Source organism: Aythya marila (assembly GCF_965140915.1).
Source record: "Aythya marila genome assembly, chromosome: 3".
Taxonomy (NCBI): domain Eukaryota; kingdom Metazoa; phylum Chordata; class Aves; order Anseriformes; family Anatidae; genus Aythya; species Aythya marila.
This window is the reverse complement of record NC_139044.1, coordinates 54,144,819-54,160,678: the sequence shown is the minus strand read 5'-3', so window position 1 is coordinate 54,160,678 and position 15,860 is coordinate 54,144,819. Positions and strand designations below refer to the sequence as shown.

At 37.6% G+C, this 15,860-nt stretch overlaps 1 protein-coding gene across 1 annotated transcript in view; it reads left to right on the top strand.

Annotated features, from left to right (window-relative positions):
- NOX3 (NADPH oxidase 3) overlaps positions 1-15,860 on the top strand; it is a gene marked incomplete at both ends in the record, with an annotated part of 39,832 nt that overhangs the window by 11,020 nt on the left and 12,952 nt on the right. The window contains 6 exons of the mRNA XM_082757318.1: positions 925-1,070; positions 4,076-4,257; positions 7,035-7,164; positions 10,124-10,216; positions 11,372-11,625; positions 14,843-15,005. Coding sequence (XP_082613444.1) covers positions 925-1,070; positions 4,076-4,257; positions 7,035-7,164; positions 10,124-10,216; positions 11,372-11,625; positions 14,843-15,005 — 968 coding nt within the window. The remainder of the gene's footprint in view (positions 1-924; positions 1,071-4,075; positions 4,258-7,034; positions 7,165-10,123; positions 10,217-11,371; positions 11,626-14,842; positions 15,006-15,860) is intronic.

Here is a 15,860-nt window from a genome sequence, read left to right as displayed (position 1 = left end):
TTCATTGTTTTTTTCATCCTTCAGCATTTAATACTTTGACTTAATTACAACTTTCCTGTAATGGATTTGAGAATCTCTCATACTGAAAATTGTGAAACCCTACACCTAGCATGATTATGACTTTATCTATGTTAGCCAATCATAAAATAAAGTATTCCTTTTCCTCTTTTGAAATTATCATCTTCCTACTCAGGAAAGGGATTATGAGAGAGTTCTTACTTCACTCAGACATTTTTCTAAACTGGCCATTTGCTATCCCTTTTGGGAGCAGGCCAGAAGTAGAGGTGATATATTATCCTCAGGGCAAATCAGAGTTAATCCTGTGATTCAGACCTCTTCCTTAAAATCATAGTTCCTGTGGGTTTCCCAAGCTCTACCAGCATAATGTGATACTATATCTGCTTGGCTTGTTGATAAGGGTAGATTTTGAATGCGTCTATTAAATCTTCTTATTTCAAGCTGCAACATAGTCTGTGCCTAAAATGGACAAGGTAGAGTCTTGTGAACCAAAGTTAGACCTTGACACTTCTTAGTCTATAAATTTAAAAAAATTTAAAGTCTATAAATTTTAAGTCTATAAATTAAAAAAAAAAAAAAAGTATTTTAATTAGTTTGTTTCATACTTTTTAAAAAGAGAGGCAACTGCCTTTATCTCATCTCTCAAGAGGTTCATCTTCAATGACACCAAAGCCTGCAGGGCACTTGACTGTAAACATGGGAGATGACCATGGAACTTCTCTCCAGTTTGAAGCAGTTGCAACTTATGAAACATATATAAGATCAAATTTTCAGTTTATTCTATGCAATGCTCTCGATCCGTGCACAGGCTTTTCAAATAGCCTGGAGTGTGCTTAATGAAGCTCCTTCTGGTGCAGCGGACACACACAAGCGTGTCTAATTTTGCCCCATTCTTCCCTAATGTAGCCATCCATATTGTTGCCCACTTGATCAACATTGAGCGGTATCATAACAGCCAGTCAAAGGAAGCAGGGGAGTTACAGAAAAAACTTTCTGGCCTTGGCAAAAGCCCAAATGAAAGCTACTTGAACCCAATAAGAACCTATGAAATGGTAAGCTGCCACTTTTTGGTTTTCCTCATGAAAAAAATTTCCTCTGTGGATTCTATTGTTGGGAAAACTATATTTCAAAGCCTTTTAACCAGAGCGAGAAGGTGCTGCCAGAGGTTAACCTCAATTTCAGCTGAAAACACTTACTCAGAGCTGCAATTTTCAGGTTACTAAGCTCAAAGAAATGTCTATAGTATTTTAATTAGTTTGTCAGGAGACAGCTGGGAGGGAGGGTAAGGAGTGTCATGAATAGTAGACAATGAAACAAACCTGCAAGGAATTTAAAAAACTAAAGTAAACTATAAATATATAGAGCTAACACAACTTCTCTTTCTCTTTTTCTTTCTTCCTCCTTCTAGAAAAAGAAGTAAAAAACAAAGGAAATAACACCAATAGTACATAACACTTCTTTCATTGTTGTTACTTGCCTCTCCCCATGTGTTATCTTCCCAGTCTGGGGGTTGGTTCTACCCTATTACGTGTAGAGTGTGGCTGCCCAGGGAAAATAATAAGCAACATCCAGAGGCTTATTGTCTATGGGAAGCACTATATCCTATGCACTGGGAAGCTAGGGACAGTGTGTGCAAGACTGCAAATAAATGGGTGTGCTTGCTCTCAGCATGGGTGGAGATCTTTCTTAAAAGACTCATGAGGTAAAGAGGAACGCAGTCTTTCTGCAGTGCATAAGTGTAAAACATGCAAAAGTTGCTCTGCTTTTTTCCTTATTCCATTATACTGTACATCAGATGCTATCTGTTTCCTTGTGTACATTGCTGTATGCTGTATGCCCTGCCAAGAATCCCATATGTATTGCTTCTGTTCTTGAGGAAATTCCTGCATATCTAGCATATAGTGAAGGCTGTTTGAACATCCTGAACTGGGGGCCTTTCAATCAGAAACAAAGTGAGATGATGGCTGGACAACCATCAAAGGATTTCATAGTGCTTTTCAGTTACAAGGCATTTTGTCCTGTTTTTTCTCCAGTTTAGATAACGTGACTTCTACATCTTTCTAAACAAACAAATAAACAGTTCTTAAGTTTGAAGAAAAGGAAACAAATCAAGTCTCAAGAGTATGATGTCTTGATGTTAGTGCTGAGAAAATAGCCAAAGCAGAACCGTGAGCAAGGACAAAGCTGCCTAGTCTCTTAAATACTTGGTGCCCATTCTCACCACTTACACTTGAAATGTAAAACATAGGAGAGCTCACAGTACTGAATGGCAACCTACTGCCTTCTAGTACACATTTTTTTCTTCACTAAGTCTTCCCATGGTAATATTATTGATAGGTAGGCTTCTAATTAACATTAAGGTCCTAAGTACCCTTGAGAAGGAAAGCTAGCATTTTCTGAGATTCTTTCCCAGATTTTTCATAGCAATAGACTCCACAATTACTTTCTAATTTACAGCCTAGATTATACTCTAACCTCTAATGATTATATTTCTTTTATCTCACACTTCTGTCTTAGTACCTATACTCAGAATTAATAAATTATGAAGGAAAGCAAAGAAAAGATTTCTTCTAACTTCAGAGAAGAAAGTTCTGAGAACAACAATTCAGGTTTCTTTTTCTGTTCCATTTTAACCCTCCAGTGGTGATGTACTAAGTGTCTTTGACATTTTTCCTTGTTTCATCTCAACATTCAACTAGCCACTGTAGTGGAAATTTTCAAAATATCACCTAGATCAATCCTGTTAACATGTAGAAGAATCTGAATACACTCTTCACAGGCACCAATTTGAAAATGTGCCGTGTGCTGTCAAGTGTGAACATTTGAAAGAATGATTTTACTGTAAAAAGTGACTGTAAAAATGACATTGTGGAATTTTATCACTTCTAGTATTTCCATATCAGATGAGTGCACTTTGAAGCACAATATGTGTTATTTTTTTTTTTTCTTAGGATATTAAGCTGTAGAACCAACTCACAATCCAGTAGGCATGCTCAATTCCCTCATTCTTTCACATCAGTCCCAGAAAAACAGATATATATATATGCTTTGCAGGCCAAGTAGAGACTTAATTTACACTCTGCTGGCATATTTAGCTTGAGTCTCATCTTGTGTGTGAGATTTTTACTGCTGTTCTTCATGATTTGCACTTTCTGAGATCAGCATCTGACTGTTGTATTCAAAATACATCTTCATTCTCACTTCAGTTTATTTTGGGGGGTTTAGACAGATGTAACAGACTTGTGCTGATGTCTGTGAGTCATGAACAAAAAAGGAACCTGATGTAGCCCAGAATATTAATGTTTCAGTGCTGACAAGCAAAAAAATGTGAATATGCATATAGGCATAAACATGTCTTTCAAAAAAAAAGTTAATATTATCCAATGACTGTACAGGTAAATGTAAGGAACAAGTAAATGTAAGGAACAGGTAAATGTAAGGAACAAGTAAATGAGATATGCTGTTTAAGTAAATGAGAGCATGCCATTTTTATGCACCATTTCAGGGCTGCTAAAAACTCACAGACTGAGATAAAAAGAACCACAGGAAAGCCCCACACTTTGCAGGTGTCTTAGCACCTCACTTTATCACCCTCACATGAATAGGACAGTTCGTAGTGTTGTTTTGGTTATTACATCTCTAGGCTTAATCTTCTCTTTTCTCTAATCTGTTTCCTTTTTTTTTTTTTTTTTTTTTTTTTTTTCTGAGACACTTTTGCATAAGATAAATAGATAAAAGTACAACTGAGACTGCCTAATTTCCTCCTTTTAATTCTTGAAACAAATAAGTTGAAGCAAACATTTACACATCTGCTTGGGATAAACCCGAGTAGAAATAGAACAGGGGGACGTTTTTCCATGTTCTTCTACAGTGAAATTGAAGTTTGCCTTACCTGTGTATCTTTTTATGTTGTTGTCGTGGTTTTTTTTTCATATGCTGAAAATATATTGTAGAATTTGATTTCTTATGTAATAGTCACCTCAGTAACAATATTAACAGTGAAAATAGTAGTAACAACACCAACAATAGTAATAGTAATAATATATGCTCGTTCTAGAACACAACAGGAGAGGTGCTGACCACCATAGCTGGAGTAACTGGAGTTGTGATAACTGTGGCTCTTGTTTTGATCATGACTTCATCCACAGAGCTCATCAGAAGATCATGCTATGAGGTGTTCTGGTACACCCACCACCTCTTTGTGGTTTTCTATATTGGTTTAATAATCCATGGTATGGGGTAAGTATCTGCATGAGCATGGGGTATGTGTACACAGTTTGAGATGAAACACAATTCAAATCTTTCATTCTGCGCTTTTCTATTAACAAACTGATGGGATCTTTGCTTGGAGACAGATTGCAAAATGAAAACAATTTGAAATTAAAACACACCACTTTTCTGAGGACTTTTCTGTGTTTTAATTCTGTCAAACACTCTTCTGGCATCTACCTTTCTTATGACCTGCAGCTTATCAACGCATCAGCCTGAATGAACTTTTATCCCTGAGAATTGGGGCCTTCATGGGCTCAAATTAATAAGGAGTAGTCCTTATGCTCATAGCTCTTGAGAGGCACTTCCAAGAGAGTTTGTACAAACTTGCCAGGCTTTCAGCACTTCAGCTGCTCAGAGGTGAATGTTCCTGTGCACAACAATCTCTTTTGCATCCATAAATATAAAGTGATTCTGCCTCTCTTTCACTGTGGCAGAAGGAATCCCAAATTTCATCACTGCAGTAACAGTAGGCACTACACTATGAACCACGGTCGTTCTCCAGTCTTAAGCAACTCAAGGTTAGAACTAGCCCAGTCAGGTGGCTTTTATGGAGAGAAATGACTGCCGGGTCACTGGTGGTCTCCCACTCAGCATGGGAGAGAGGTCCATCCTGCTGGTACAGGGCTCCTGGTTCTCATGCTGAGGAACAGCATGTTGGGAGAGCCTCCCCAGGAAACTCAGGGGTTGATAAATCATGTGTACAGTGTGAGAGCAAGAAGACTGGTAATTAAAACATTTTCATCTTCTGTTTCCAGTTCCACTGACATCTTACCCTTCCTCTCCCTTGTGCACTTCCCCTCATTTCCCTTTTTTATTTCTCTGTAATAGCATTATTATGAATCTCCAGCAGTGCATCTACATTCTTGTAATTCAGATAGGGAGTGCCGTTTTGAGGCAAATCTCATGTTCTTCTTCACTTACTATGTTTTGTTTCACATTATTGCACAACCTCAGACTGTAAAGTGTGGAGTGTTTGGGGATGAAACTATACCAACAGGCTTGTCTCTGTGGTCCAAGCACTAAGAAATGATCTGTTCATGTGACAGAACTAGACCTAGTCCAAAGTCTTTGGTAATGCTAAGACATGTACAGTGTAAGGCCTTCAACAAAAAGTGCTTTGTTCTATAGATTTTTTCCTGCTGACTGCCTAGTGTACACATGACCTCAAGCTCTTGTAATGCTTTTCAGATCTAAGGGCAGTGTCACCTGGTGTGATGACAATATGCTTTTATGTCCATTTCATAAAACATTCAGGTGGTATTGCCCAACTCCAAAGCACGTGCAGATCATCACCCTTTGACACACAGGAATTTGTTAGCCCCCACCCAGTCTGTGCATGTCTACTTCCACGAGGTACATGGAGTCACCATGGGACAGGTAACAGACTGGTTCAGTGCTTTGAGGTCTGTTACTTTTCCCATCTTGCTACTTTTCCTTGTGATTTCCTTGTGATTGTGAAGTGTGAAGGCCACACTTAGTTTGGCCTTGAGGGTTTCTGACATTAGCCTAATTAATTAGTCCCAAGTTTCAGAGTCATGGATGCAAATACATGCTGTAAACTATATACTGGCCTGATTAAAAAACACCCCCCAGTTCTCACCTTTAAATCTTTAAGAATCCAATTTCAAACAACTACAATGGACCCTTCAGAACTCTTTGGCATTGTATGCTCCCTCTACCTAGCCAGCTGATTGACATTTCCCAGCAATAGATTTCCCTGAAAAGGGGACACTCATTTAGCAGCTCTGCTAACCGTATTAGATGAATCTGATGCTTGCACCAACTGGCGAGTGCACTGCAACGGAGCAGCTCCTGCTGCCCAAATACATCTCTAACACCACTTGATTTATGAAAAGTTGAGTCAAAAGTCAAGACTCAAGTCATCCAATCAAGATAAATTCATCCACTTCATATCTCTTCCTCCTTACCAGCTGACTGCACAAAAGCAACTGCTCACTTGAGCCTACCATCTTTTCTGTCCTTCCATTTGAACAGGTGGCAGATGATGACACTGCTATGTTAAAGAAGGCAACACTTCTCGTCTCCTTGTCTTTTGTAAGACAAGTGAGCAGGACAGGATAGACTTGTAGAGTCAAAGTAAGTACAGGAAAATTCAGAGAAACTATGTGAAACACACAGGGTTTCTCATAAAAATCTTCCTTCTCTATCCATAATCAACACCAGCTGAAACCTATTTAAACCGAACAGTCAAGATTGATATGTTTGGGAAAATTCACATCATTAACATTCTCTGAAGTAAAGAAGCTAGAATTTAATATGTTTAGAAAGCACACATCTAATTACGGTCCTCCAACTTTATTTGCAGCTTTTAAAAATGCATTTAGAAAGCAGCAAAGGAAAGAGAAGGTCTGTCACTATAAAATTTTATTGTTTTTCTAAACAATACCAGATGCTCATATATAGAGGGGGTCAAAGTGTCTGCTCCAAAGAACTTGGAAATCATTCTGATTTTGCCACAGAAAGTAAAACGTACATTCTCTGTGCAAGAACTCTCCACACTTCATTGACACTGATGTATACCGATATTTTAACATACTTCTTGCACTTGGTCAAAAAGTCATGGTAAACTTAAAGGAAATGTAAAGAGAAAAGAATAGACACAAAGCGTCCAGTTCTTGAACTTCAGTTTTCTTCATGTCTGCTTTCAGGTACTAGTACAAAACCTACAGATGCATAGAAACATTGCAAAGAAGCATATTACTGATGAATATTTTTGTTTTAAGTCAGCTAATCCGAGGTCAGACATCCCAGAGTCTGCTGCTTCATAACGTCACTTACTGTAAAGATCACTACTTGGAATGGGAGAAAGTCACTCAGTGCCCTTTGCCGCAGTTTTCTGGCAAGAAACCTGTGGTAAGAGTGATGTTTGTCTTCTGTTTTTAACCTAATGTCCTTCCCTGAGAGGCTGTGTGTCTTAGATAGTGGGGGGCTGGAGTGTACAATACTAAAGACTGGCATTTAGTGTCATGTTTTGAGAGTAATTGCATATTTCTGCTCCACAACCTCTCCATGTGCACAGAGAAGATAGTGATCCCCACCTCCTATATACTTCCTATACAATCTGTACAGATAGGTAAAGATAAAGATGTGTAAAAATTAGGTGTTATTAATAATTATTATTATTTCTGCAACATTAGCTAGTTAGCCAACATTCCCTTTGAAGGGTATAGATTTCAGAATTGGATTTTTTTTTTTTTTTTTAGGACATTTAGTTTTTCTCGTTCAGCATCACAAATATCCTTGATGTGTTTATTGCATGAAAATAGCCTCCAAGTGAAAATCTTATAAGGGTAGAGATACAGAAAATACAATGAACAGGAGAGAGAGAGATTCAAATTAATATTATTATTATTTTAACTAGTAGTGTTTTAATATGAATAGTCTAAATACCAAGGAAGAGTAAGTTAGAGATAAAATTATGTCCTTGCTTTGGGGCACATACTTCCTGTTGCCCAGCCTTGATGTCTTAAGTTGGGAAGAATGAAACAATGAATTATGAAAGAGAAAGGCAAAAGACAGGAAAAATGTCCCACGGAAGGGTAGTTTTGCTGCAACAAGATTGCAAATCCACAGGGGGTAATTAAGTAGCAGACTTGTACAGTGTGTCAGATGTCTAGCATCTAAACAAAATCATTTAACATTTACAGCTCAAGATTTAGCTTGCTCATATGCAAGTTTTAGTTCTTTCTTCCAGAAAGAGAAAACATATGAAAGGAAATCTTAAAGTAAAGGAGAAAAATTAGCATTCAGTATCTTGCAGCTCTTTTAATGGCTGACATAGATTTTTCTTAAACTAAACTATTGTTAGCCACAACCCAACCTGCATATTAATGAGAAAATGAATGCCTCTCTAAAAATTTCAGCTACATGTCACCATAAAAATCAATACATGGCTATGCACTGTGAATACAGACAAGAACTTTCTTTCAACAGCATTCTTTGACATTCATTATCATAAAGCTTACTGGAGAGAACTTCTACTTCTCCATGCTAAACCCACTTTGCCACACTCTGCTGCATACCCAAGGCTGTACTTGCAAAGTTACGTTACTTTAAATGAATTGTGATGATACCATATGGCATATAGATTGTCTGTAAGAACAGTGCTTCGCTGGATGGGTGGTGTGCTATGGTGAGATCCATGCTAGGAATTGCAGTGGGCTCAAATCCATCCAAAGGCTCAGAAATGATGGCAGTACTGGCAGGGCAGGGGCAGATGTGGCTGAGCAGAGGGGGACAGCCTTGTGTACAGCTGGGATTGTGCAATATGGTACCAGTGTGCACACCAAGGCTCCTGTGGGGGGCTAAGGCAGTAGAGTCCCTCTCTCAACAATCCCACCCTGCTCCATATCTCATATCTCTGGCCAGAAGCTGTATTGTTTAGCAGCTCACCCCTCCTGGTGGATGTCCTGTTGTTGGAAACCAGCCACAAGATATTTTGTATTGAATGCTCCATTGCACGGGAGAATGGCACATTTGAAATCTCAGCTGAACTCTCACATGGGAGAGCCTGCAGCCTTAACATTCCTGTCACGTGCTTTTATTTACAGGTAGCACAAATTGAAGGGAGGAAAAACAGGTCTCATCATTATTGTGCCTTTATGTATGCTAATATATTCACGACATGTGTGATTACCCACTGTGCAGAGACACCTGTAGTATTTAGGGACAACGGATGTGTTGGCTTTCTGCTTTAACTCAGAATCTTCAGGCTTATGATGGTTTCTTCCCATTATTAAATCATGCAATGTTTATTTATTTAATTAATTTTCAAGACTTAACCTTGGGAAATTGCTACTCCATCCTCCAAGCATGTTCTAAGGAAGCCACATAATTTTATTGCTCACTTCTCATAAAAGATACTTTATAACCCGTTACACAGCTTGTGGAGCAAAGTCAATGTTTTAGCAAGTTACTCTGGAAATTTTAAAAGCCACATGATTGTGGAGTCCTCAGATCACTAACATGAGTTATGCATGTAGCCAAACTGGAAATAAAACTGTATCTCCTAAAACAAACAAACAAACATTTTATTTTTATTTTTATTTTTATTTTATTTTATTTTAATTCTGAAGATTCAATTACATCTAATTATCTAGGCTGTCATGGTAAAATTCAGTAAAATCATCAGCTAGTAGCCTTGAATAGCCAATAGCCATTCTTGTGATCAGGATATACAATCAGCAAGTACAAGTACAGCAATCCTCTGCAACAATTAAAGTACAACCATCTTAGTATCCTAGATAGAAAAAATATGTTTATGGATACAGAGACGACTAATGGATTAAATGGAAATACATTTTATTTCTCTAATTGCATATTTGGGACTGACTGTTTTCTCATGCAGCTTCAGAAAACACAGAGCTGACAATAAGAGGTACTCTTATCTGACCCTTCTGAAATATTTCAGACTTTGAGGAGCAACAAAACAGTGAGGCTATAATGGGTATCAATGTATGCATCTATACTTCTTCAGGTCCAATAATCTCTCTCTATATTTCCTAAATAGATTAGTCCTTTTGCCTTTTAGTAGGAATGGATTTTAAAGGACTCTTCTTGGCCAGAACACAGATAGATATTAGCACTGCTTTTAGAGTGTGCCTATGATGGAGTCCCATATGTCTGTTCTGTGAGAACGCCAGAATTGCTGCAGTAGCAACAGAAATACTCTCTTGAGAAAGGCAAATGAAAAATCACAGAAAAGAAAGCAAACACTTTCATTTTAGGCTATCTGCTGATTTAAACCAGAAATGCAAAACATTTTTGTAGAAGTTGAAATAAATGTTGTTTTTTAATATGCAACTTCCTGCAGGCTTGGAAGTGGGTTTTAAGTCCTGTGGTGTTGTATATCTGTGAAAGAATTGTTAGATTCTGGAGATTTCAACAGGAGGTGGTCATTACTAAGGTATGTAACGTAGCGTGCATGTCTGTGTAAAAAGAACATAATGCCAATGACTTCTTTTATCTTTTATAGATAACTTCTCTATATTATGACCTTATTTTTTACTTCCAGCTTCAGCAGCTCTTTCATCATTACTATGGTTTCAGCCAAGTATTGATTTTAGCATTTTTTGCATTTATTCCAATAACAAGTCCATGCGAATATTCCATATGGGACCAAGCCTGATTAATGAAATACCAGACTTATAAGGCTACACTAGTATATCACAAACCTCTGTGCTAAGGCTATCTCTTTTCAGTGAACTGAAGCACATCTTCCACTGCAGTAAATGGCAGAGAGGCTCTTGACTTTAGCACAAATCAGTATTTTCTTTAAAATCCGGAGTCTTCCAAGGAGATGAAGCGTTACATTATCTGTCAGCATAAATAGTCAAAGCATCATTAAAACTAGTACAACTGTGACAATTTATCCCAGTTCTAAATGCCTTTGTGTGCTGAGGCCCCATTTAATTCGTGGTAGAATGAATCAGGGATGTGACTGTTGGAGCAGCTGTGTCCGCACATATCAAGCCAGCGATCTGAAGCAGGCTTATCTTGTGCAAGGGGGAAAGCATCCAGGACAAGTCATGCCTCTGATTTCATAGGGTGGTTGTGATCTGAACATCTCAGAATGCCACGTGTGACATATAAAACTGTCTGCTTAACTGAGATTACCTCTTAATAAAAGTATTTTAGGATTGAACTCTACTGGGCTTGATTCTTCTTGCCAAACCAGCAATAATCCTACCCATACATACAAGTTAATTGTATTACATGAGAGTAAAATTGGAAAATTATTTTAGCCTGTCAAGGAGTACTTCTGTGTAGGCTCTACTAAGATGGAAAGTTGACAAAATGTTGCTTTATTACAGCCTTTAATCTGTCTCTTAGACTCACAAAGCAAGCTGCTGCATGTTTCATACTGCATCTGCTTGCACATTATTGGGCAGCAGCAGCACTACAACACAGAGATTAGGCCATTGCCTTCAAGACATTTAAAAATTTTTATTAACTCGTAGCTGAACTCAAGTAGAAATGATTAAATCTACAGCTGTAGCTTAATGGAAGCAAACTATTACTCTTCTCAAGGAAAACAGTCTTCCCTTTTATTATTGTTCAGGTGGTGACCCATTCTTCTGGAGTCCTTGAGCTTCACATGAAGAAGCATGGCTTTAAAATGGAAGCTGGTCAGTATATCTTTCTGCAGTGCTCATCGGTGTCATCGCTGGAGTGGCACCCCTTCACCCTCACCTCAGCTCCTGAGGAAGACTTCTTCAGTGTTCACATCAGGGTGGTTGGGGACTGGACTGCAGCCCTCTTCAAGGCCTTTGGAGCAGAGGAAAAAGCTTTCAAGGAGTTGTGGATGTTACCAAGGTTTGAATATCAAACAATACATTTTAAAATATTAATTTTATATTTTAAAATAAAATTTAACATTTTTAATTTCAATTAATTCTGTGGGTGTTCCCTATGGCACTGTATTAGATCATAGTTCTGGATCCAGAAATATGCCATTATGGTAATAAATAAATAAATAAATACAGTCATGAGCTTAGTCCAGTAGCTATCAAGAAGACCTGATGAATTGAAAGTCCATATTGATATCTATATCATTATTGCTATCATCTAAATCTTCACCACCTATATCTGTAGATATCCATTTTGATAGAGGGGTACTTGTGAACTAAATTAAAATAACCTTAGAAGGTATTGGCTAGATTTTTACTTGGATGCTTATGTTCTGGCACACATCACCTGTCATCCACATGTCAAGTTTACCTCTTTGGGTTACATAGATATTTGGTGGCTGCAGAAACCTCTGACTGAACCTTATTTCTTTCTAGCAGTCTCTCTCAACTCTGTCTCTGATGCCCAAATCCTGTCCTAATGTATAAAAGTTATTGACATTTATATTCTGTATGTGGCATCTTAATCCAAGCGAAATGTTGATCCTTCTTTGTTGCAAACAAAGGGATCTGCTGAAGTTAATGGAGCCATCCTGACTTACACCTGCTAAATATCTGGCTCTACATGTGATGGATTCAAACCATTTAGCTACTCGCAGCCATAGTGGAGTTTTTCACCACAGAAAACAGCCCAGCACAACAGAGGATCATTTCAATTGCAGGGGAATGTGTAGGGTCTGCCACTGAAGTGACTGCTTCTCCCCCTAAAAAAATTGCTTTTGATGAGGTGGTTCCAGTAAAACTAAACAGCAAAAGGCACTTGTTTAACCACATTTATATAATTTAGTGGGACTTGGATGCTAGTGAGCTTTCCCCTAAAAAGCTTATGGATGCCATTAAGCTCCAGAGGCAAAAAGACTGTGGGGGCAGAGAAGAAAGTCTAGCGTGGTCCTTGCATTATCAGTTAATAAGAATTAGAAATGAAAGTTGAGCCTTTGTTAAAGGCAACTGGAATGAGAATTATGCTATTTCAGCAGAACTGGAGCACAAATGGCCCAAAGTGATTGACAGCGAATGTAAGGGAGAAAGAGAAAAATGTTATCAAATGTTGCTGGCCATAATACAGCATTGAAATAAACAACACTGTCATATATAAAACCTCTTCCTTATAATCTTTTTAGGCTGCCTAATACCACAGTCCAGTTGCTTTCTTGAAATATATTAAAAAGATTATTTCAATAGTTAAGCTAGCAATAAAGCAAAAAACAAGTCTTTTTTACATTTTTCTATATCTAAAGATAAATACCAAACTGGTAGCTACAGTCAAAAATACCATTTTGCAGAAACCAAGCAGAAGACAAAAGACATTTAGCAACTGAATGATAAGGTAAGGTTCTAAAAACAAAGCATGCATACTGCAATTAATAAAGGAATACTAAAAGAAAATATACATGTATCCAAAATATATTTGTAATAGGAACAGCCTATATCCCTATTTTCTAGTCCTCTCTTGGCATACACAAATGAAATATATTTTTTGTTACTTTGTTTACTATCTTCCTACCTTCCAACACACTCTCTGGTTCAAATGAATGGGTTGTATAGTTCAGTTTCTCTTTCCCTGCCTTCTTGGAAATCTTTGTAAGCTAAGCTCTCCAGTTTCTGCACAGCAAGACATTCAAACCAATGATGGGATCTCTGTCACCTGGTGATTTAGGAACATACCTGTAAGGAATGATTTAGATATAATTCTGGTTTATAGCATACTGACAAATTAAATAATCTCTTGAAATTCCTTCCAGATCAATTTCTTCTCAATCTACTAACAATAATGAGAATTGCTACCAAGCCTACATTGAACTACGTAGAACATTTTGCATATATAACCTAAATCATTCCTGTTTTACAAGAAATGTTGAGTGTTCAAAAAGCACAGGGCTTGACAGTAATCTGAATAATGACATATATTAAAAATAATTTATTTTGTTTATATCTGAGGCCAGATTTTCAAAAGTTATCCCTGAGTTGCTGTTTCATTTGCTACTGCAATTGCAGAGCATTTGGAATACTGAAATTAAAACAAGCCATGTGACAAGTATGAATGAAAGGGAAAACATTTGCTAGGACTTCATGTACATTTCAGGAAAACAACAATCAGGTTTCAGATCCGTTGTGTCCCTATATTGATGTGTACTGTTGCTTGGTGATCCTACTTTCCTTTCCTGTTAAAACACTTAATTGTCCCCATGTCTGCATATTTGTTCATACTGTTGAAACTGAACTTTTAAGATGATTTATGCAAGAAAGAGCACAAAACATCAGAAAATCTGAAAGAAGGAGAAAAGGCCATTTTTCTGAAGACTTGGTGTTAGATTGTGAAAAAATCTTCTAGAGCACTTACGTTATTTAAAGACAGACTAGACAGAGCACTCCAAAGCACAGTGTGTATTTACATGTTTCTAGAGGAAATAATCAGATTATTTAATAATCTTTTTCATCTCTAATGTTGATCAAAATGAATGTTTCAACATCAGCAACATTGATTATAGTGGCTAGCAATATAAATAAGTGTTTCTACTTACAAATTTCACCTCTATGTCAGATACTAAGTAGAGTATTATCGCCAAAAATGAATTTCTGAAATATTAGTTGTTCTGAAAGAGCTGAGAAAATATTATTTTCCTTGCATACGATGACCTCTTTTTGTTTTCTCTTTTATTACTTTAATACATAAGGAGAACTTTTCAAAATGATTAATATAATCAGTTTGTCTTTACTTTGATATATACAATACAGAAAATAAAGCTCTAAAACAGGATGCTTTTCAGTAATTCATAATTAAATATGCAAATTCCTCAGCTAAATTTGGACATGCAATTATATGACTAATCACATTTCAGAAAGCCAGAAAATTGCAATTGCATGCTTAAATAGATGGCCAGGCCCCAAACCCACATGGGTGCTCTTGTTCTCTCATCTCAGAAAAAAACAGTTGCTTTGCTATTAAATGACACCCAATGAAAATTAAATGTGTTTGTATGGGTTATTCACATGCCAACTTAGGCACATCATTCCTCTTTTATTTTAACAGAAGCTCAATTTTGAAAACATGTAGCCCAACACATTTTAACTTTTCTGTCACTTTATACTTTGCTGACCCCTGACTAAATGTTTCCTTGCTGTAGACTGGCTGTGGATGGACCATATGGATCTACAACCACAGATGTTTTTCACTACAGAGTGAGTGTGTGCATTGCAGCAGGGATAGGAGTCACACCATTTGCTTCTATTTTAAAATCCATTTGGTACAAGTGCTGCAATCCTAACGCAGTACTGGCGCTGCAGAAGGTAGGTGGGAAAGTTTATCACTCCATTAAAAAACTCCACAAATAAGCCAATTGTGCCAGGGCAGAGGGGCAATTCAGAGCTGGAGACTCACTTGTGTGCTATAACCTGCCCACAGTCATATAACCTAACACAGTCATTCACTTTCCAGCTGCTTCAGGAGCCGTTGTGTGGTAAAGTCTACCAAATTCTCTGTCATTTCCTGAGGAATTAAGTAGCCCTAGTTGCAGTGTTTTTAGTAAAAGCTGAAGAATAAGATTTTCCATAGAAATTGGAGACAAATGCAAAATGTCTTTCATAACTAGACTGAAATAGAGAGAGCTAGAAGACAAGATTTTCTTATTTCCTATAAAACAAATCTTGCAGGGTCATTTCAGGGGGCTCTGATGACAACACTTGCCCCTTGTCCAGCCACAAGCTTCACGCGGGCCCTTGGGGTGCCTGTCCTTACCCAAAACTGCTTTCAGCAACCACCAGCTGCTTTTCTCACCTTGCAGAATCAGAGGGACATTAGCAGGCAAGAAGGAATGAAAAAAGGCATTTAAGCTCAGGATGAGATTCATATATCAAGATGCATATTGCTGCCTGTAAACCACTTTAATTATTCCATTGAAAAAATATACTGTGGGCTCTAAGTCATGGATGGCACCAATTAACGTAACAAACTCTTGATGGGAGAACTTGTTATACATCTTCTGCTAAAGAATAGTGTGGCTGCACAGAAAGAAGACAGGTGAAGAAGAGAACGAGTGAGGCAGGTGAGGGATAAGAAGGTAACAGAGAAAAAAAATCAGCATTAAACATGTTCTTTGCTACCTACCATGGCAAGTGGTAACTTGCAGATCTTACAGCTTCCTT